Here is a 20,663-nt window from a genome sequence, read left to right on the forward strand (position 1 = left end):
TTCCTTCTTAGAGGAGCCCCCTCCCTGCCCTGTTCTCTCACTGTCTACTGGACTCTGCCTAACCTTCATCTCTAATGTCCCCAGCACCAGCTAATTGTCCCTGCTTCAAGCTCCCATAGCAGCCCCACCGGTTCCCTTCGAGCCTCTGATGTCTCCCCATCACTGTGGACTGTGGACATTCCAAAGCAATGCATGCTAAGATTCTTTTTCGCCCATAAAATTCGGTCAGGTTTCATTAGAAAGCATAAATGACCACCCTTTAAGTCTTGCAAATATACTTATATATACAACTTAGCCATTTATAAAGCTACTGAAATAAATTCTGCCCCTAAATTAAATAACTTTACCGTGCAATAGGACTGAGTGCCATTAAGTACACATTTGCCTGAATCTATAAAGCTGAGTGATGCTGTACATGTGGCTTCAGAGTGACATGAGAGGATGTCCTGGAGTGGGAGGAATTCTGGAGGCTCCAGCATCCCCCTTGGGAGGAGGAACAGGTGAGGCAAGTGGTCAGAACAAGGGAGCCAAACATGAAGCAAGATGTAAATGGGACGCCTCAGACTCATCATGTGCCAGACTTGAGCTGCTTCTTCTCCTGGATGCCTCCTGCTCTGGCTACAGCTCATTCCCCATGCAGCGACTAGGGCCATCTTTCTAAATGCAGGCCTGATATGGCATTCAACTTCTCAACACCTTTCAGTGCTCTCTCTTACCTACACTCTCACTCCTCAAAGTGTGGTCCGTGGACCAGCAGTGTTGGCATCATCTGGAAGCTTGTTAGAAATGCAGGATCTTGGGCCCACCCCAAACCTGCTGAAGCAGAATCTGTGTTTTACCAACATCCCCAGGGAACTCATGTGCCCATTAAAGCTTGAGAAGTGCTGTCCTGTGGGACACAGGACGAGGGACTGTTGCCTGGTCTTGCCCCTCTCATTGTCCAGCCTCAGGTCATCACTCTCCTCCGTACACCCCTACATCCCCGCTGGACCAAACCACTTGTAGCTCCTTGAATGTACCACAGTCTTTGTTTTTTCTTCAACGATGCTGCCTCTTTCTTATCTTTTCTGGGTATCTCCATCTATCCTTTCCAACTTGCCCTCTCTGGAAAACCTTTCTTTCTAGTGCTCTCCCACACTGCATGGTCTTTGTCCACTTCCACCTCAGGCTTCGAGCACCTTGAGGGTAGCCGTGGTGACTCTTTGGGTATCTGCAGAGCCCCGATGATGGTCAGGCACATAATAGAAAGCCGATATAGATTTAATCCAGCCACAGCCCCAGGCACCATCTCTTTTCTGCTCTGGCCTCAGCTCTTCTGGCTGCCTCTGTGTGTCCACCTAATCTCTGCACGTGTGGGTGAGAGGTCTGGAGGGCAATCTTCAGTCCATCTACAGCCCTCACTTGAGATGACTTCGGCTCTCATTTGAGAGGGCTATAAAAATTGTCTATAGAATGAATGAATATGCGTAAAGGTTCCAAACAGTTGAGTTAGTTGTGCTGGAGCCAGTTACAAAGGCTCCCGAGAGAGGACTGCGCACATCTCTTCCAAATTCTCAGTTACCACGTCACCCTGCTCACTTGAAATTGGCCAAGTATATTAACCATTATTTTATTTTCTGTATATTTTGATGTTTTTGACATTTTAAAAAACCTTTCTGGGGAGAGACTGTCCCTCCCTGAGCCAGCCAATCCTTAGAGATAGCAAGGGTTCAGCGGGGAGCATGCCTTTACTGTGCAAACCAGACCTCCTCCATCGGGCCCATGCACCCAGGGAGGCAACATTCCTCCACTTTAGAGGGCGGGGTACCAGAGAACTAGAGACTGCCGCTGTAGCCCAAAGCCCACTGAAATTATTCGAGCTAGGGGAACTGTAATGTTAAACTTTTCCTTCAAGGGCATTGACCTCTTTGTGTTGTCACTCGGTCACCTTTATCAATTAAAACCGAGGCATAGAATACCAGATCACTATTTACACCACAGGAATTGGCAAATGGTACAAATCAGAGCCCCCTGCCGGCCTTGACTTGCCCCATCCAGAGAGTAGTCTGCCAGTGCATCTCTGTTGTGTGTGCGTTTGTGTGTAAACACCCAAACAGCAGGGATCTTGCCTTTCTTGCTCACCATTATAGCTCCAGCACAGAGTAGACAGATACATAGTAGGAATTCAATGAACGTTTGTTGAAAGAAAGCACGGATGAACCCACACAATGCCCAAGATGAGGCAAAGAAGGACATTAGCTAAAATGGGGAACATAGCTAGGAGCTGAGATAGTGCCCAGAGGAAACATTATCTGTAATTCTAAGTAAAAGCCATCGGCCAAGATAGAGGGCCAATGACCTTGAAATCTAGATGAGGAGGCCTCACACACAGGCTCAGGTCCTGCCCTGGGTGAGAGTCTAGCAGCTGGACTTCTGGAAACATCCATCTGTACAGGTCAACATCCCTCAGCTGAGAAGGAGCAGGTTTGCAGACCACACTAAGTCTGAAATTCCAGGAAGAGCTTTTTAGGGTCTGCTCTTGTGACAATGAACCCAGAAAAGCCCTTCATCCTTTGGCTGTGTCACATGGGCCAAAAGCTGAGGAAAACCCACCAAGTCTTTGTCTCCTGCTCCGTTTTATTTTTTTCCCTAGGGGAAAAAGGTGACGATGGGGTTTGACTTAGGCACAGGGAGGGATAAATGACATTTAAGATGCTAAAAGGGTTCTGGACCTGGTTCTAACGTGTGTGTGTGAGTTTCCCCACACACTCAAGCAATTCTCTGACACCAGCTGGGTGTCCTATAATTCAACTCAATTCTGACACTATCTACCCAGAGAGAGCATCAGATCCCACAGGTTAAGGGCTCAGTCCTACAAGACTGCTCCCCGTTCAGATGCCAGTCCCAAGTCTAGGGTGTCACCTGTGCTTCTGACTGACTGGCTAAGATCAGAGATTCCAACAATCCTCCTCCTTGGGCTCAATTAATTTACTAGAGTGGCTCACAGAACTCAGAGAAACATTGACCCACTATATACATATAGTAGGATATGTAGTAGGAGATATATATATCCTCAGGAACAGCCAGATGGTAGAGATGCATAGGGCAAGGTGTGGCGGAAGGGCACAGAACTTCCATGCCCTCCCCAGGTGTGCTGCTCTCCCAGCACCTCCACATGTTCACCAACCCGGAAGCTCTCTGAACCCTGTCCTTGTGGGTATTTATGGAGGCTTCATGACATAGGCATGATTGATTAAATCATTGGCTCTTGGTGATTGATTCAGTCTCCAGTCCTTCTTCCCTTCTCAGAAATCAGGAGGTGGGACTGAAAGAAAGTTCCAACCCTCTAGTCATGGTTGGCTCCTCAGGTAACCAGCCCCTACCCTTAGGGGCTTTCCAAGTCACCTCATTAAATAAACTTAGTTATTGGGGAAAGGAGCTTATTATGAAAAATGAGACACCATTTCACCTTTATAGCCCCGAAGCAATTTCAGGAACTGAGGACAAGAGACCAAATATTGTAAAAAAGATGCTCCCATTGCTCTTTTTGCTCAGGAAATTCCAAGGGTTTTGGGAGCTGTGAGCCAGGAACTGCGGATGAAGACCAAATATATACAACAAATATATTTTGGTCATCTGATGACTAAATATATATTTCTTATAAATCACAATATTGCAGATGCCATAAGCTCCTCCATTTTCTTCTTAATCACTCAGTAGCCCTGAGTCAGAATTGCCAGTTAAAAAAATTAGAAATCTTAATTTTGGATTTGGAAATTCAAGTACAACAGAGTTGGTATGGGTCTCACCTAGCCAGGACCCAAGCTCCGCTTAGTCCTTGAAAATTCCTCTCCCTGGTGTTGAACATTTTTTTCTTGAGCCCAGAGCCCTGAGGGCATAACACCCTACCTGTTGGATGCTGATATCACCTCTGATGAGCCTGAGTGCATAATTCTCTCCATGAATGGTCTTCTCCTGGCCCCCTCCTCCCATAACTTCCCCCGTCGCCCACCTCCCTCCATCAAGGGAGACCAGCTGTGTTAGATCCTCGTCCCTGACCTGGTTCCAGCTTCCTTGAGTTCCTCTCTGGCCTTCTGCCAATTTCCGTCTATAATTTATGGCCAAGCCTGTTGGAGTTAAAACAATCTGTATTGTTTAAGAAGGCAATGCTTTCCCACAAAGGGATTAAAATCAGATCTGGAAATTCCAAGGATGGACTGGGTGGGTGAGTGGATGGAGATAAGAAATTCAGACCAGCATAGAGGGAAACATCTTGGGGATGCAGGGACACTTAAGTATTGGAGGATAAGCTCTTTTTGGGGGGTTAGCCTTGGGCTGTGTGCAGCCACCAGGAAGGTCCCTTTAGAAGGAGGGTGGTCAGTGCACGGGACCTATTTCAGTCTGAGGCCTCCCATGGGCCTGGGTGAGGGCTTCCATTTGCCAAGCAAAACAGCTGAGTCTGTTTTTCTGGAGCGGGCTTTCAATGCGCTGGGATAGGCTTAGAGATGTCTCCAAGACATAGTACCTAAGTCCTGTTTGGCAAGAAATGACTGACCTTCCTATTTTGCCCGTGCCTGTTATTCCCAGTGGCATGGGAGTTAGGCTCCCTTCTCTTCCACCAGGGAAGCTGGTGCCCAACTGAAACGGAGTCTTCTGCCAGCAGTGAGGACAGGAGCCCATGCTGTGTCTGACCGTGTGCTCTTGGGGCAGAGAGAGCTAACACAGCACCGCTTGCAGGAGGTGTGCTCTTCAACGGAGCAGCGTCTCAGCTTTCAGTTGGGGAACGGAAACTTGTCACGATGCCACCTCTGTGTAAGTCTGCTCGATCACTCACCAGGCATGTGTGGTCTGCCAATGTGCTCTCACTGCCTGCACGTGGGCACATGGGCCCCACTGTCAGCACTTCAGCTGAGACCCTGGCAGACTCCAGAAGGTGCCACGCAGCAGCACACGGGCATCTTAGGGCGTCCCTGTCCAGCCATATACAGCACATGAAGAAAAAGTGTTGGGTAGAGATGCAAGATGTGACCAAACCACAGGTACGCAGTGGGGCCAGCGGTCCCTGACCCAATGCCAGTCACTTGTTATCAGAAAGCTTGAGGTAGAGAGGGTGGGCAGCTCAAGACACACTCATGGCCCCCACCTGGGGCATACCTCGTTAGGACCAGAGGGTGGGGTTTCCAAATGTTGCCAGGTACTTCCTAAGCAAGGTGGGGTGGGAGGGGCTCCTGGGAAATGCTGGATGTCTGCTGGAGCTCGGAGGGGAGGGGCAGTGTGGGCCACTTCAATGGTTTGCTTGATGCCTGCTCCTTTCTGTCTTTATGACCTAAAGGGCATTCTCACTGGAATGCAGATATTTGCATGTGTAACTTTACTAAAAATTTTAGTAATTTTTACTAAAGTGTAATTTTACTAAAAACTTTACCCTATGGCTCCCCTGGCTGTTTGGGAGTGTAGAGCTGGGCAAACACACCACCCTCTGGCCAGGATGCCCGCACACACACCACATGACTCTCAGGCTTCTCATCCAGATATTTTGGGCCATCGACCAGGTTTAGAATGGAAATTGCCAACAGTTTTAGGATTTTCAAATGGTGCTTATGGTCTGAAGTCGCTTGGGAAGCTTTAAGTGTGTCCTCTGCAAAGGGGAGAAGATGCTCAAGCAGTGTTTGTAGAAAAGCCGGCTTCTCGTACTTAAATGACATAGAAACTCTTACAAGTTAACTCCATATGCTGCAGGTGGGAGTTGGAATGGCTCCAGCTACACAGGAATATAATCTAGTTATGTGTTGAAAAATTTAAATTGAACAGCTTTGCTCCACAAATTCTGCATGTGTAAATCTAATCCACAGAAACAAAAGTAACAGATTGCAAGTTCGTATGTACAAGGATGTTTATTGTTTGCAGTAGCGAAAAATGAGACAAGCTGAAGGTCCATCAACAAGGAAATGATTAAATTGATCAGTGTCCATCTGTGCCATGGAATATTACACAGCAGTCTAAAAGGACGAGGTAGCCAACCAGCTGGCTGATGAAGTGCAGAGAGCTTCATGATGCACTCTTAATTTAGGCAAATTGCAGAGGAATAAATGTGATATGAATATAGTATTTTTAAAAGGAGCACTCAAACAAAAAAGTCTCCCTTATGTGTCTGAGCACAGCGAAAGTGTGGAGGCTTCATCTCGGTGGGAAGGAGTGGGTGGATTGGGGAAGGTAGAGGGAGAGGCGAGAACACAACAATCAGGAAAATTAAAAAAGCATAGAATAAAGTTAAGGGAAAGTTAGAATATAAAAGCTCACCTATATTATGACTGCAAATATGTACATTTGTATATGCAAACGGATAAGGACCAGGAGGTTATAGGGCAAAATGAAAACCGGACTTGGTCAGATGCTGGGATGGTGGGCAGTGTTTTGTTTGGATTTCTGTTGTAATTTTAATGTCCCTTTTACAACAAACTTATATTTTAGAAGGTCAACACTCGGAAGGAACAATAAAGCGATGGTTGGTGAAATTATTCACATTTAAGATGATTCTATTGGGAATAATTCAGAAGCCCCTCACAATGTCTTACATGTAGTGGGCACCTGGCCACTCCTTGCTAACGTGCAAAACCAAACTCACAAAGCCTTGACTTGACCTCATAATTCGTAAACATGAGCAAGGATAATCAAGCACAGACGGTTTCAATTAAAAGTTCCACCGAAACATGTTGCATTTGAATCACCAGGTCCAAATTCACTTCCTGCCCCACTTAAATCTGGTTTCTGGAACTATTAACAAGATGAGAAAAGACAGCAATTATAGAAAATGTACTATATCACAGCCTAAGTGTTTTCACTCAAGAAAGGAAGTCATTTTGCTTACGTGGCCGTGTGTACCCTGGTAACTAAACCCAGGAGGGCCAGGACTTGAAATTTCAACGTTTATTGTTGTTATTTAGAAAATTAAAAAAAAATTGACATGCAAGAAATAACCCCTAAATGTTCTTGCTCTCTAATCTAGAATTCAACAGGACTGTGGAAGCCCAAGGTGAGCACAGGGCTGACAACAGGAAAACCAAGGCCGCCTCTAGCTTCCTCCTGCCTTGGCAGCGCAGGATCTCCCTGTGTATCCAGCGGAAGGCTGGCCCTGGGCTGCCCCGCCCCCGGTCCTCTGCCCGCTTTCTATGTTAAAACCTTCCCAATGTATCTCTTGAGAAGATTGCTGATAACAGCAGAGGCTCAGAACAAGAGGCACCATTGTCAACATTCATGTTTTAAAATACTTAGGGTAAATTGTCTGACAACGCACTTTTTTTCGCCTTGCAGACTCTCATTAAAGCAAAATTGATAATATTCAGTGGCTGTTGTCTTCAACTACAATTCACCCACTTCTGGGAGTCTGTGAGAGTACCCCAGAGGCCCTGGGGGGGCGTCTTAGAGCATTAGGTTCATCATTTTTATTTAAATTGCACTGATATTTTGCAATATATATTTTTAACTATTATTAACGAATAGTATTTTGTAATATATATTCTAACTAATAATTAGCAGATAATAAGCTGTGTATCTACTTCTGCTTATGGCATAGATGAATTCTTTACTGGGTCTCCCTGAAGACACAGTTTCTTTTTAACTTTTCTGGTGAAGAATTTTTTTTGTAGTGACAGGTGGTTCACAGAAATGATGGCCCCTCGCCAAAGTGTGGGTAAAAGAACGGATTTTGAGTTTGTGTGGAGTTCCTGTGTGAACGGAGTATATTTAAAGATGCTCATATGCATGTACAGAAAAACATGCACATAGGGTTAGGGGAACATTAGAAAGCAAACATGTCATTTAAAAGTATTTTCTTACGTACACGGACTGTTTCCGAGATGGGAATAGCAAACGCTTATCCTTCTTGTGAAAAAAAATCTTCGTGCCACAGACACATCCTGCTTATATCTAGTCAGCTCTGGGAGTCAGCTTGGCAATATTTCCTTACAAGAAGATTTCTGGAACTTTGTCTAGCTTTATTTCCATGTTAGTTTAATTCCTTTATTATATCTTAGTTTAATTAGAGGAATTAAATGAAACCTCCGTGTAACAAGGTATCAAATGCATGGCTGTCAGCTCAGGTCTTTTCATGTTTCTGAAAGTGGTTTCCACAGTTTTATTAGACATATGTGTCTGGATTTGGGCCTTGCAAGCCATAAGGGATCACAAGACAGCTCTGGGATTGCCCAGAGAGGAAAATCTTCGGGATAGACAAGCCAGGGTGGAATTCCAGCTCTGCCACTTTCCAGCCACTTTGCCTCTTGGCGCCTCAGTTTACTCATCTATAAAACGGGAATAACACCTACCTCTGAGAGTTGTTGGGAAGTACTGTGAAATGCTTGGCACCGTTCTTGGCGCATTCTTTTACCTATTCACCAAACATTTATTGCATAATATGGTGTGCCAGACACTCCACTGGGCGCTGAGAACGCAGTGATGGACAAGCCACCCTGGGGACAAGCCTGGAGGGGATCGATAGACACACGTTTATCAAATACAAACAAATACCCGAGTGAATGCTTGGGAGTGCTATATGGAGCGCAGCAGAATCCTTGCTCTTTGGTACCTTCGGATCACACGTGGGTTGGGGCTGGAGGAGAGAAGTGGGATAACTCGCCTGGCTCAGCTCTGTGGCTGCCAGCCTGCGTGCAGGCTTATTTCACGATAAACCAAATGAAAACCAGCAGGCAGAGCAACACAGGCTGGTCCATGGTGACCCGCAGTCCCGTTCCGCTTTCCAACCCAAAATCGCAGTGCTTGACGGAGCAGAGCTCCGAGATCAGCCGCCACAGGATGCGTTGGTAAAGCTTGTCGTCCTGCTTCTCCTGGGACAGCTCCTCCTGGTTCGCCTCCTGGGTGGCGTTGATGCAGCTGATGACAAACTTCTCCTTGGTCACGTTGGCCTCGGAGCAGCCGTTGTAGTGGATCTCGTCAGGGAACTGCCAGTAGTTGGCCTCGTAGTACCTGTTGCCCTCAGCTCCGAAATTGATATTGAGCTTTCGGCCCTGCCTGATGAAGGCCCCTGGGCGGATCTCCTCCACTCGGGCCTCCGTGACCTTGGCTGTACTCGGCAAGGCCTTCCGGTTCCATTTGATTCTGTGCTTTGTGCCTCTCGCCTTGACTGCAGGGAGCTGGCTGAAGAGCAGGACACAGACAATGGCCAAGCAGCATCCACCCAGATGCTTCCTCATCGTGTCAGAATCTGCAACAGCAAAGGCCGGGGCAGTTAATTTCCTCAGTGGGGCTCCCCGTCTCCCCTGCCTCCCTCCCCTGTGTAGGGGATTTTAAGCAAGGAATGGCATCCTTGCATCATTTACATCTTTCTAGAAGCCTAATTGTTTTCCCACGCTTGGGCTGCACAGGGTTAAGTCAGTACCAAGTTTCTTGCTTTTGCCTGGAATTATATCCATGCAGGGTGGTGATCCTGGTTTTCTCAGACAGATAAGAAGCTGCAACGGGCAATTATAAAGCCTTTGAATATGCATGGGAAAATAAATGAGTAATGACTTAATACATACGGGTTTCTTTGGTACTCTCAAATCTTTCAAATCAAGGGGTCCCTGGGAGGAAAATACAGTAGTAGAATTGGAAGCAGAGGCTTCTGGGGACAGGCTGTACTTTTAATCTCCCCTCTCTGTTCTCTATTGCTCTAAGCTGGCACAGTCTTGGGCACACTCTGCTGTCCATTCTCAGGAAAGCACTGGCTGCTGAGCCTAAAGGGCTTTACGGTAATGAGAGGGACAGGGGAGGAGGGCGGGGCGGAGGGAGACGGAGGCACAGTTAGGGGGCCCCTGCTTCTCCTGAGGTTAAGGGGTCAAGAGGTGTTGTAGGTATTCTTTCAGTCTTACCCCGGGAGACAGGGTGACCCCATCTTCCTTCCCAATTAGCTTCTTACTGCACACTTGTTACGCATCAGCCACGGACATTGCCTAACAGTTCTCACATGGGGTAGACACATGATCAGCCCCCTTTTAACCATGTTGTTCTGGGATTCAGAGAAGGTAAGTAATTTACCCAAGGCCGCACAATAGCAGGTGGCAGGTTTGACTCCAGCTCTGCCTGTGCCCACTCGCTGTGCTCCATGCCCTTCTGGGCTGCAGGAGGAGATGGTGCTCATGTTCTGTGCTTTTGACTCATTGGGCATGAAGGGTCGCCCTGATGGCCCCTAAGCTGAGCAAACAGCAGGGATTTCAGAGGAAACGAGATGGTGAGGACAGGAGGGCCTGGGGGAGCACTGAGGGTCCGGGGTTAAGGTAGCCCCAGGGCATCTGAAGGGCTGCCGATGATATCAGGGAATAGCCCCCCACCCCGCCCTGACCCCCCCCCCCCAGTCCGGTAGTTTGTTACATCTGGCTCCTGAAACTACAATAGCTATTGTGGAAATCCACCCCCAAGGTCAACTCTTCGGGGCATTCCAGCACCTGGACCTTTGTCCGTGTGGATCAGCAATTCAGGAAGAGTTACTCTAGCGGAGCGGGCTCCGGCTGTCTCCTAATGAAGATCTACGGTGAGTCCGTGAGTGCCAGGGCTGGAGGAGGTCGAGAAGTTGGCTCACTTAGCCCCTGACACACTCTCCCTGCAGTGTTCCTAAAGCGATGAGTACATTTCTGTTAAAATGTTCAACTCTAGGGTGACACTGGTCCTTAGGTAGAAATAAAGGCAGAATGCGACCTAAGTGCATACCAGGTCTCCTCTGGACACCCGCAAAGAGGCCTCTGCTGACCTGTCTTTACTTGTAGGCATTGCCAGGCCTCTGCCCCAGGGTGGGCATCAGTGTGCCCGGCAGCAGCCTGAGCACCCAGGCTTCCAGCATCCCACCCCTGACTGCCCCCAAATCACAGTGAGCTCAGACCAGCTTTCTCCCAAGAGATCCAAGCGTGAAACAAACATTCATTAATCTCCTAAATGGGGGCCACACCCCGAGTCATCACCCTATACTCCTTGGTAGGAGAAATCTTAAACAAGAATAATAGCATAAATTATGGGTGTGTCAAATTAAAAAATAAAAGCATAGAGATCTTGAGGAAGAAATTAGTCTTGATAGGCAAAGGCTTCAAAGCAAAAGAAAATCTCCACCAGCTGACCCTAAAATAGCATTTTATTGCAGCCCCAAAACATAGACATGCAACACCAGTGATGCCCCAACGTTCTCACAATGGGCCTCTGACTTGGGACCCATACCACGAAGCAGCCTGACCACAGAAATGGAATCCGTGGGCGAACTCTGCCCCCCCACGTACCTTGAGCTCTCTCTGGGAGTGTGCCTCTGGAGCCACGGTCCACACAGTCCTCCAGCACACCTTCTCAGCAGCCAGGCTGGCCCAGCTATGTAGGAGCTGCAGGGGGAGGGGCATTCCTGCTGCTCTCCAAATATGGCAGCCATTCCCTCCGTGGCAGGACCAATCACGGGTTCCCGGGCGCTCCTTTGCCTTGAGAAGGATGGACCTTCTTATCATGCTTTACTAATAAACACCACGTGGAGATCTTGATGAAGTTCAGATGACTTAAGAGGTACCTTTGAATTTTATTTTAAAAAATCTTAACCTACTGTTACTGCTTTATTATAGAGGATATTATAAACGATATAAATGAACAGCCAGTTGAAGAAGTACATGGCACCAGGTCCAGAAAGGTCCCAAGTGCAGTGGCCTTTGGGTGGACCACCATTCCCGCATGTGGATGCATTCACTCACCAGGGAGCTCTCCAAACCCCTCTGTGCCAGGAACTGGGGAGAAAAATCAAATATTACAACAAAAGCTGCTCCTATCACCCCTATTGTTCATTCAGGAAGTTACAAGGTTTTAGAAGCTCTGTGGCAGGAACTGGGGACAAAGATCAAATATTTATTTCTTATTATATCACAATGTCATAGCTGGACAGAGGGATGGATGCATTTGTCCAAAGAGTTAGGACTGTTTTTAAGATTCGTATTTGCACAACCAGAAAGACCCACAACTAAAATATACAATTATATACTGGAGGGATTTGGGGAGAAAAAGCAAAAAAGAAAAAAGATTGGCACTATTTAGCTCAGGTGCCAATCTTTAAAAACAAAAAAGATTGGTATTTCGAGAGGCGCCCTTTAGAATTGAAATTAGAAGTGATGGAAGGAAAATGCCTTGCCATCAACATCTACAACAGAGGGCGGTTTAAGCAAGTCTTGCCGGATGTGCACACTGTCTTATACCTGCAGACCAGCCTCAGACAGCAAAGAGGCTTTGCTGGGCATGCTGCGTGGGAAGGGTCGGCTTGGGAAGAGGGCTGGGGGCCACATGGGAATGCGTGAATCACTGAATTAGTCCAAAGGCCAATGAGTTGAAGATCGGTAGAAACCCAGGGGACAGAGACAGATGGAGATGAAACTAACACTGTTCTGAGACGGTGGGGGCTGAGAGTGGGCTTCCTCAGAGTGCCTCCCTCACTGCATGATGCCCCAGGATGGGGAGGAGAGCCCGAGAATCAGTCACTCCTGGCATGAGTAACGGTGCATGGGTGCTGGGTTACCATTCCTTATAATGAAGGCACTTGTGCCGGTGCCTCTGTCACGATCATTACTGCAATGCAAAATCAAAAGTGAATTCTGGAGGTGAGTGCGGAGAGAGATTTGCTTGTAAATAGAATGCGATTTTTATCCTGAATGTGACCCCATCAGTGTTCACTAGATTTGCCTCAAAGCCTTTTTGTGAACCAAATTAAGCGGTTGCTTCTGGGCCGACCAGCAGATGGCGCCAGAAGAGCTTACAAAGGCTTCATCCTGGAGGTGGGAAACCTGCAGCTAATGCGGCCCCAGTGGGTTCCACGCTCCGGTTGGATTCGGGACCTCCAGTTTGGCCTTTCTTTCTCCTTTGCCTTTATTTTAAAATTTATTTCATTTTCCTCTTAAGAAAAAAAGTTTCCATTTTCTTGCTAGGATCATAGACTTTCTGTGCTTGTGAACACACACAAAAACATTAGTAGGGCAAACAGTATAAACTATTTGCAAAATGCAGAAAAGAAGAAGAAGGAAAAAGATCTCTTAATATTTCACTACCCAGAGACCAAGTGTCAGTATAATTTTGTTCAATATGTAGATGGCTAAGGTCATAATTAGGGTTTGGGATATTCAGGACTGGGAAGGACTCAGAAGCCAGTAGCCCAGCTCCTACCCACTGTGAGGTCATGGGTCCCAGATAGGCCCAAGGTCACCCAGCCAGGCGGGCAGTGCTGCCCCTGGGGGCCCACCACCCTGTTCTGAACTCTGTGTACCGTCCATCCTGCCGACCCCATCCAGGCGATCAGCTCCAGGCCCCCTCCACCCCTCTTCTTTCTGTTCCCTTTCTGAGCAGGCCTTTGCCCAGAGGGCGGTGGGAGGGTGGTGCAGAGCTGATGAGGCTGCAGATTCCTCTTGTCGGGGAACAAAAGGCTGTTCTCAGAGGCACAGAGGAGTGTGGAGGACTGAAAACGTTCGAGAAGATGGGAGGAACTCTGGAAGCTGCAAACGAGGCAAGAAACCCAGGCAGAGAGAGCAGAGCTGCTCCAGTCCTGCCTGGCACCCAGCTCGCCACCTGTGAAGATGAACAAACAGCCAAGGAATGAGTGACAGAACATTAGTCTCTTCAGAGGAGCCGAGAGGCCAGGGCCGCGTGAAGCGTGTCTTCTGGCATCGGCAATTATATCAGGAATATAATTGAATGTAGGACATCTTTGAGAAAACAGGGAGCATGAGACTGATCCCACAGGGCTGGGTGCTCTGTGGTGCAAGGGACTATGATGTATTTCTCTCCAGGGTATGAACAATAGAAAATTATGTGGATTAAAAAGAAGCAACAAGGAAAGACTGAGTTCTAGAATGCATGAGCGGGTCATTATTATATCAATTCCTAGTTTGATTAGATCTTGGAGCTTTGAAGAGCATTTATAAATAAACGCCGTGGTCATTAAGATACAAGATGCTGTGTCACACTAGCTGTGTCCAGAAAATTAGTGTGTGAGAAATCACCCACTCTACTTCAGCTTCTTGGAGATTTACCCAGTGTCTGTTCTGTGCCTGGGCCGTGGTGTGCCAAGGAAAGCAGAGCGTAAAGATGGATAACGCAGCTAAGGGAGCTCAGGGACGGATGGTAGAGAAATAACTGAAATGTGTTTTGGAAAATAATACTTATTAGATAGCTGTGTAGCTGTCTAAATAGCCATACTCAATTTTTTTATTTTTATTGAGCTCTACTGTACACACAGAAAGGCGAACATATCCTGAGCGGACAGCATTACGTATTTTTACAAACTGAATATGCCCATGTAGCCTGCACCCAGATTAGGAAGCCAAAGATGACAGTAGCCCCAAAGCCTCTTCGTGTCCCCGTCAGGTCCCTACCCCTCCCCTATACCGCCCACTGTCCTGACCTCTTACATCATAGATCAGTTTTGCCTGATTTTGTACTTCCTCTAAATAGAATCATACAGAATGTAATATTTTGTGTCTGTCTGGCATAAATTAAGTCTGTGAAATTCACCCACATTGTATGTAGTTGTAGATGGCTCATTCCATTGGGAGACGATTCCACAATCTACTCCTCCATTCCTCTGCTGGTGGGCATTTGGGTGGTTTCCGGTTTGGGCTCAGAAATAGTGCTGCCGTGAACATTCCTGCCCGTGCCTGTTGGTGGACATATGATCACTTTTCTGTTGGATGTGCACTCTGATGGGTGGACTTGCTGGGTTACAGAACATCCCTGGGTCCAGGTTTTATATCCTTGGAAGTTTGATTATTGCTTTATGGAAATCTTAAATGCCACCTTCCTCTATAGCATACTCTTCCCAGGCACAGTCAGGGGTCTCCATAAGGGGGTGGGGGGTCCCATAGCACTTGGCACATAGCCAAATAGTCATCTGGGGCATCCCATTGCTGTTCACACATTCAGCTGAGCTCACAGAAGTTGAAGGACCGTGTTTCATTTGCATCTGTTTGCCCCACACCTAGCGTGGGGCCAGAATGTAGATGCATCTAGATGCCCTTTATCCCTTCTTCTTCGGTGACCTGGTTGTAGACAGTCTTGTCAGAGCTGTGCATGGAGCGAAGCTGCCACTGTGGGCTGTGTGCCAGAGGGCAGGCTCGACTCTCCAAATCGCAGCAGGTCGGGATAGGGAAAGGCAGCAAGAGGAAATTTAACAGGGATGAATGCAACCACTTTACAATTAGTTAAAAAAAATAATCTGGGTAAAGAGAATAGATTGGTGGTTACCAGAGGGGAAGGGGATGGGGGAGTGGGAGAAAGGGACAAAGGGGCACATGTGTATGGTGATGGATAGAAATTAGACTTCTAGGGGTGAGCATGATGAAGTGTATTCAGGAATTGATAAACAATAATGTACAGTTGAAATTACATAATGTTATAAACCCTTATAATCCCAATGAAATTACTTAAGAAAAAATAATCCAAGGCAGCATGGTGAGGACCTGTCATGGCACTGGCTGAAATTGCATGGCATGCAGTTGTCGGAAGAGTAACACGAGCCCGCAGGGCGATCACCGCCTGGAGAAGCAAGTGCTGCACTGATTGAAGGGTGGATTCCTCCGCAGTTCTCCGCCCTTCCCTGCTCAGACGGCAGCTGGTGTCTGGAGCTGGGCTGTGGGGGACTGATTCAGGGCAGGGAGGTGGGAAGGAGTGTGCAGGGGTGGGAGGGAGGCGGGGAGGGAGGGGAGGTGAGGAATCTCCTTGTGGCTTATCAGGAACCACCAAGGCAGTTACTCATCTTGGGCGTCGCCAGGTGTTCTGGAATAGGATGTTTGTAAGTGACAGAGAGCTGCTGAGGACGTAGAGCCAGGGGGTAACAGGATGAAGGCTGTGTTTTAAGTTGATCCAGAAAGGAGTGGCCTGGGAAAGGGCAGAGACGCCGACCTGAGAAGGCCAGACTGGGCCACCATGCTGAAGTGCCTCCTCCAGCCTCCCACCACTTTCCTCATTGTCTCTGATGTTTTTTTAAAAGCATAATTACCCTGATAATTTGATCTGTGGTTTGTCTTTTCTCCCTAATGTGAAAGAAAATGTCCAAAGGGAGAAAGGCCTCCCCCAGGGTGGGGTTACCTGGAGCAGGTAAGAGGGGCCAGCTATTACGTCAGAGCAGTGACACTTTTGTCACCCATGGTGGTTTTCATTCTCAGGGGAGGCCCTGGGGATGCTGCAAAGAGACCAGGCGTGAACCAGAGACCCAGGTTCTACTCCCCGTCCTGCCGTTCTCTGTCTCGAGTGACGTCAGTTATCATCTGTCAGAGGAGAGCTCAGCCTTCGCTATCACGAGAGCTGCCCTCCGTCTCACACGATAAACAGTATATTTACTCGACATCTTTGCAGGAGGTGGAAGTCACCTTGAGAATCAGTTTTCACGTCTGTGCAAGAAGTATTGTGCCCCCACTGTTAGGGCTTATCAGACATTGCTTGGGACTGTTGGACTCACAGAATTCAACACAAACCCTTTCCCCGAAATAGTGTAAAGGTAGTCGGCTAAGGTAAAAGCTGCTTTGAGACACGGGCAAGTGTTAACACGCTAATTGTTGGCCTGCCAGAAATACTAATGAAGAGTTAACATTGTGAAGGCAACTAGCAAAAGCTGAAGAGGTTCATGCCAGAGCCTGGGCCTGTGGTGGCCCTCAGCCAGGAGAGATGGGAGCCCCGCCAACACAGGTCCCATTCGGTGGGGAAAGGAGTGGTGAAGCCGCAGAGCCAACAAACTGGAAAAGGCAGGGAGAGGTTACTTCTTGGTACTGATGGCTGCAAGGATGAGATCCAGCAGCAGACAGGAACGGGGGACCCAACATTTTAAAGAAATGTTTTCACTGAAGTGTAACATACAGACAGAAAAGTCCACACCACAAGTGTGTGATTCAATAAATTTTCACAAACTGAACCTTATGTAACCAGCAGACTATTCCAGATTCTCATGCCCCCACCACCCAAAGGGTACCCACTATCCCGATTTCTAATGCCCAGGCAAGTGTCACCTGCTCTTGTATTTTATACAGATGGAATTCTGCATGATGTGCCCTTCTGTGGCTGGCTTCTTTTGCTCACCATTATGTCTGAGAGATTCATCAATATTGCTGCCTAGAGATGTTATTTTTCAGTTCTATTCCTGTATGATATACGCTTGTATAAACAGACCATGATTTGTTTGTCTCTTCACCTCTTGATGTACGTAGCGGTTATTCCCGTGTGGGGCTATTATGAACGCAGTTGCTGCGAAAATTCTTATGTACGGCTCTCGGTGATCACCAGCTCTCATTTCTGTTGGGCACATCCTCAGGAGTGGAAATGCGGGGTCATTGGATAGGTGTCTGCTCAGCTTTGGAAGAAACTGCTAAACAGTTTGGCAAAGTTGTTCAACCCACTTTGAGTCAGCTATGTAAGAGGGCTCCAGCCTTCCCCATGTGGCAGCCGGCCCTGCTGTGTTGGGGACTTCTTTTAATTTTTAAATAAACGATGATAATAGTTTGTAAGTTATAGTAGATCTAAGAACAAAGTACAAAGTTCAGGGGAAATTAGGTCCAATTTTGTCCCATTAGTTGCAAGGGCTCTTAACCTGGAAGGGAGCCGTTCATGGATAGAATTTGGGGGTACATGAACTTGCACAGGAGAAAACAGTCACATCTTTATTTCCTCTAGACTCTACCTGAAATACAGCCTTGCCTCCGTGAAGAATGCAGGCAGCAGACACAGGCGCACTGGCCGTGTGACCATAACCCGCTAGGATCACAGATGTTTCCACGGCACACTGCAAGCAGGGTGACCAACTGTCCCAGTTTGCCAGGGATTCAGGGGACTCTCAGGACACAGGATTTTCAGGGCTAAAATGGGAAAGTACGAGCCAAATCAGGACAAGTTGGTCACCCTAATTCCAGGTGTGACAGATCAGAATACCCCTTACAATTATCATTGCGAAATTATAGTAGTTATTAGTCCCACCAATAGATCTTATTTAGTGAGTTTTAAATTTACATTTAGTCAGTGTAGAAATGTTTTGATAACTATATTTCAGCATAATTGGTTCCCTGTGTAACCACTGTATTTTATTTTATGCATTAAAAAAGCATTATTTTGAGTAGGGTCCATAGACTCCACCAGACTCACAAAGAAGTCTGGCAGGGATAGACATTTCAGCTGGGTCTTGATGTATAAATAGGAGTTTCCCAGAAGGGGACAGGGAAGACATTCCAGTTGGAGGGAACGGCATGAGAAACAGAATGGAGACATCTTAGGGGTGCTTCCAGGGGACAGTAAGGTAAAGACTCGTGATGATTTGAATACATCTTTTAAAATTAGGCTTGGGGAGGGGGCAGCCCCGTGGCTGAGAGGTTAAGTTCCTGCACTCCGCTTTGGCTGCCCAGGGTTTTGCTGGTTCGAATCCTGGGCACAGACCTAGAACCGCTCATCAAGCCTCGCTGAGGTAGCATCCCACATAGCAGAACCAGAAGGACCTAAACTAGAATATACAACTATGTACTCGAGGGTTTTGGGGAGAAGATGGAAAATAAAAGTTAAGCTTGGGGAAATGATGGTAGTAAGCCATGATTGCTAATATTTGTGACCCATGAAACAGCCCACTGGCTCCACGTGTATGGCATGCACCAGGCAAGGACTGTCAGAGTGTAGAGGAGGTAGCGATTGTTGTTGTGGCAGTCTGCAGAGATGAGTGCTCGGATGGAAGACGATAAGGCCAGGAGGGAAGTGAGGATGGGCAGGTGATGTCCTATTACAGGTGCGTCAATGGAGGACTGGATCGCCACTGAGAGAGCTATGTGTGGGGAGGAAGGCAGAGAGGGGACAGTTGACATGTTTAGTGCTCTGGTGGACTTATTTCACAACTGTTTCTGCCCTGCAAGTTTCTCTATCTAACTGAGCTTTGTGGTCCGGAGGAAGGGCTCACGCTGAGCCCTGCATTCATTCTCTTTCCAGCCCTGGATAACAGTCACTGCTGGGGGCATGACCCTTTCAGTACAGATACATCTATACCAGCAGTTCACATCCACCTCCACCTCCACCACGGGTGTCCTTGATTTCAAGGGTTGACTGGGTCCTCTCCTTCACTTTTGCTGCCATATGGACACATTTTGGATTTTCCAGTTGGCCACGAACCAATGCCCCTCTTCCATCTTCTCTGATCTCCTGACCCCAGGTGGAAGTGACATGGAGGTGTGAGATGACACAGGGAAGGAGAATCAGGTCTAAATGCAGGAGGGAAAACCAAATGGAAAGAGAGCCAACGGAGAGAAAGCCAAAATGCCACACGCGTGATTCAGATGGGACTTCTGGTTCTTACCGGATCCCATGAGGCCTCTGAAGAGAGAAAGCAGGTCAAGGTGAGTAAGACAGGGGTGTAACATGGGCAGTTAAGAAGCTAAGGCTCAAATGAAGGCCTCTATTTCTCAAGGCCTGGAATTCACACCCCCCAGTCTTGCCAAAGACAGCTCATAGCATGCAAGGGCACATCCTTACTCATCTGCGTCACTTCCCTATGAGGTGGAGAAGGAGCAGTTGGGGCCACCTCTGCTGGGCCGATTGAGAAGTCAGGAGACTTCTCATCTCATCTTTGGGGCAAAGGGTAAAGTTTCCGCCTGGTGGATGAAAGGTGTTGAAATAGTCTGTATGAGGAGTAGCTTGTCATCTAGTAGAAAAGGCAATCACCAGACTCGTCACAAAAACCAGTGCATGAAGCAACTTCCTAGGTCCCTCATTCATTCATTCATTCATTCATGCAAGATCTCTAGCTTCTCTTGAAGAAACTTTGGTATTTAACACTGAGTACAAAGGGGTTGAGTTTCTGTAACATATGGGTAACAGGTCTATTCACCTGGTAGTGATTCCATCAGCTCTGGATACCAGCAGGTTTTCTCGTAGAACATATTGCAGGAGGGGAAGCAGGTTTTACACTCGACCATTCCATGGTTAAGTATTGCTGTGCTCACCTTTTTGAAGGCCAAGAATGTCATATTACATTTTTCAGCTTTTGTTGATTTAGGCTTGCATTCTGTGGCCAGAAAAGGCTTTGGGCCAAATGTTTATAAAGACAGAGAGCCCAAGCCTATTAGTGCTTCTGTACCGAGTGTTTTCTGGAATACCTATGAGAAAAACAAGTGGACTGAAATATTCTTATAACAGATTAAATCTCAAACAAATGCCTAAACCTCTCCCTACCCTCTCATTACTCCTATTCTTAGGTAGGTAATTCCATGCTTAAAAAAAAAGTTTCACTGAGATATAATTCACATACCATGAGATTCACCCTTTCAAAGTGTACAATTCAGTGATATTTAGCATATTCATGGAGCTGTACGTTGATTACCATGATTTAATTCCAGAATATTTTTATCATACTGGAAAGAAATCCCATGAATTGGCGGTCACTTCTCAATCTCCCACCTTTCTCCAACTCTTGGCAACCACTAAGCTACTTTCTGTCTCTATGGATTTGTCTGTTCTGGATATTTCGAAGAAAGGGAATCACACACTGTTCATCTTTTCGTGTCTGGCTTCTTCCACTCAGTATCATGGTTTCAAAGTTCATCCATGTGGCAGCAGGGAGCAGAACTTCCTTCAGCCTTTTTGTGGTTGAATAATATCGTATGGTCTACACCCTTCACCCTGAAGGACAAATATCCCATTTGCTATTGTAGTTTTATTATTGCAAACTAGGA

General features: G+C 47.1%; 1 protein-coding gene across 2 annotated transcripts; it reads right to left on the reverse strand.

Annotated features, from left to right (window-relative positions):
* Window positions 1-5,854: 5,854 nt before the first annotated feature.
* PRND (prion like protein doppel) lies at window positions 5,855-13,542 on the reverse strand. 2 transcript variants are annotated; one of them, XM_005604411.4, is made up of 2 exons: window positions 11,238-13,542; window positions 5,855-9,199 (listed from the first exon to the last, which is right to left on the reverse strand). In XM_005604411.4, exon 2 carries the CDS (start codon window positions 9,186-9,188, stop codon window positions 8,652-8,654), a length of 537 nt encoding a protein of 178 aa, XP_005604468.1. In that variant the 5' UTR covers window positions 9,189-9,199; window positions 11,238-13,542; the 3' UTR covers window positions 5,855-8,651. The 2 variants fall into 2 exon arrangements, with proteins under 2 accessions (XP_005604468.1, NP_001085006.1); NM_001091537.1 differs by lacking the exon at window positions 11,238-13,542 and having other exon boundaries at window positions 8,652-9,188.
* Between the last annotated feature and the right edge of the window lie 7,121 nt (window positions 13,543-20,663).

Source organism: Equus caballus, chromosome 22 (assembly GCF_041296265.1).
Source record: "Equus caballus isolate H_3958 breed thoroughbred chromosome 22, TB-T2T, whole genome shotgun sequence".
In the NCBI taxonomy this organism is placed as follows: Eukaryota; Metazoa; Chordata; class Mammalia; order Perissodactyla; family Equidae; genus Equus; species Equus caballus.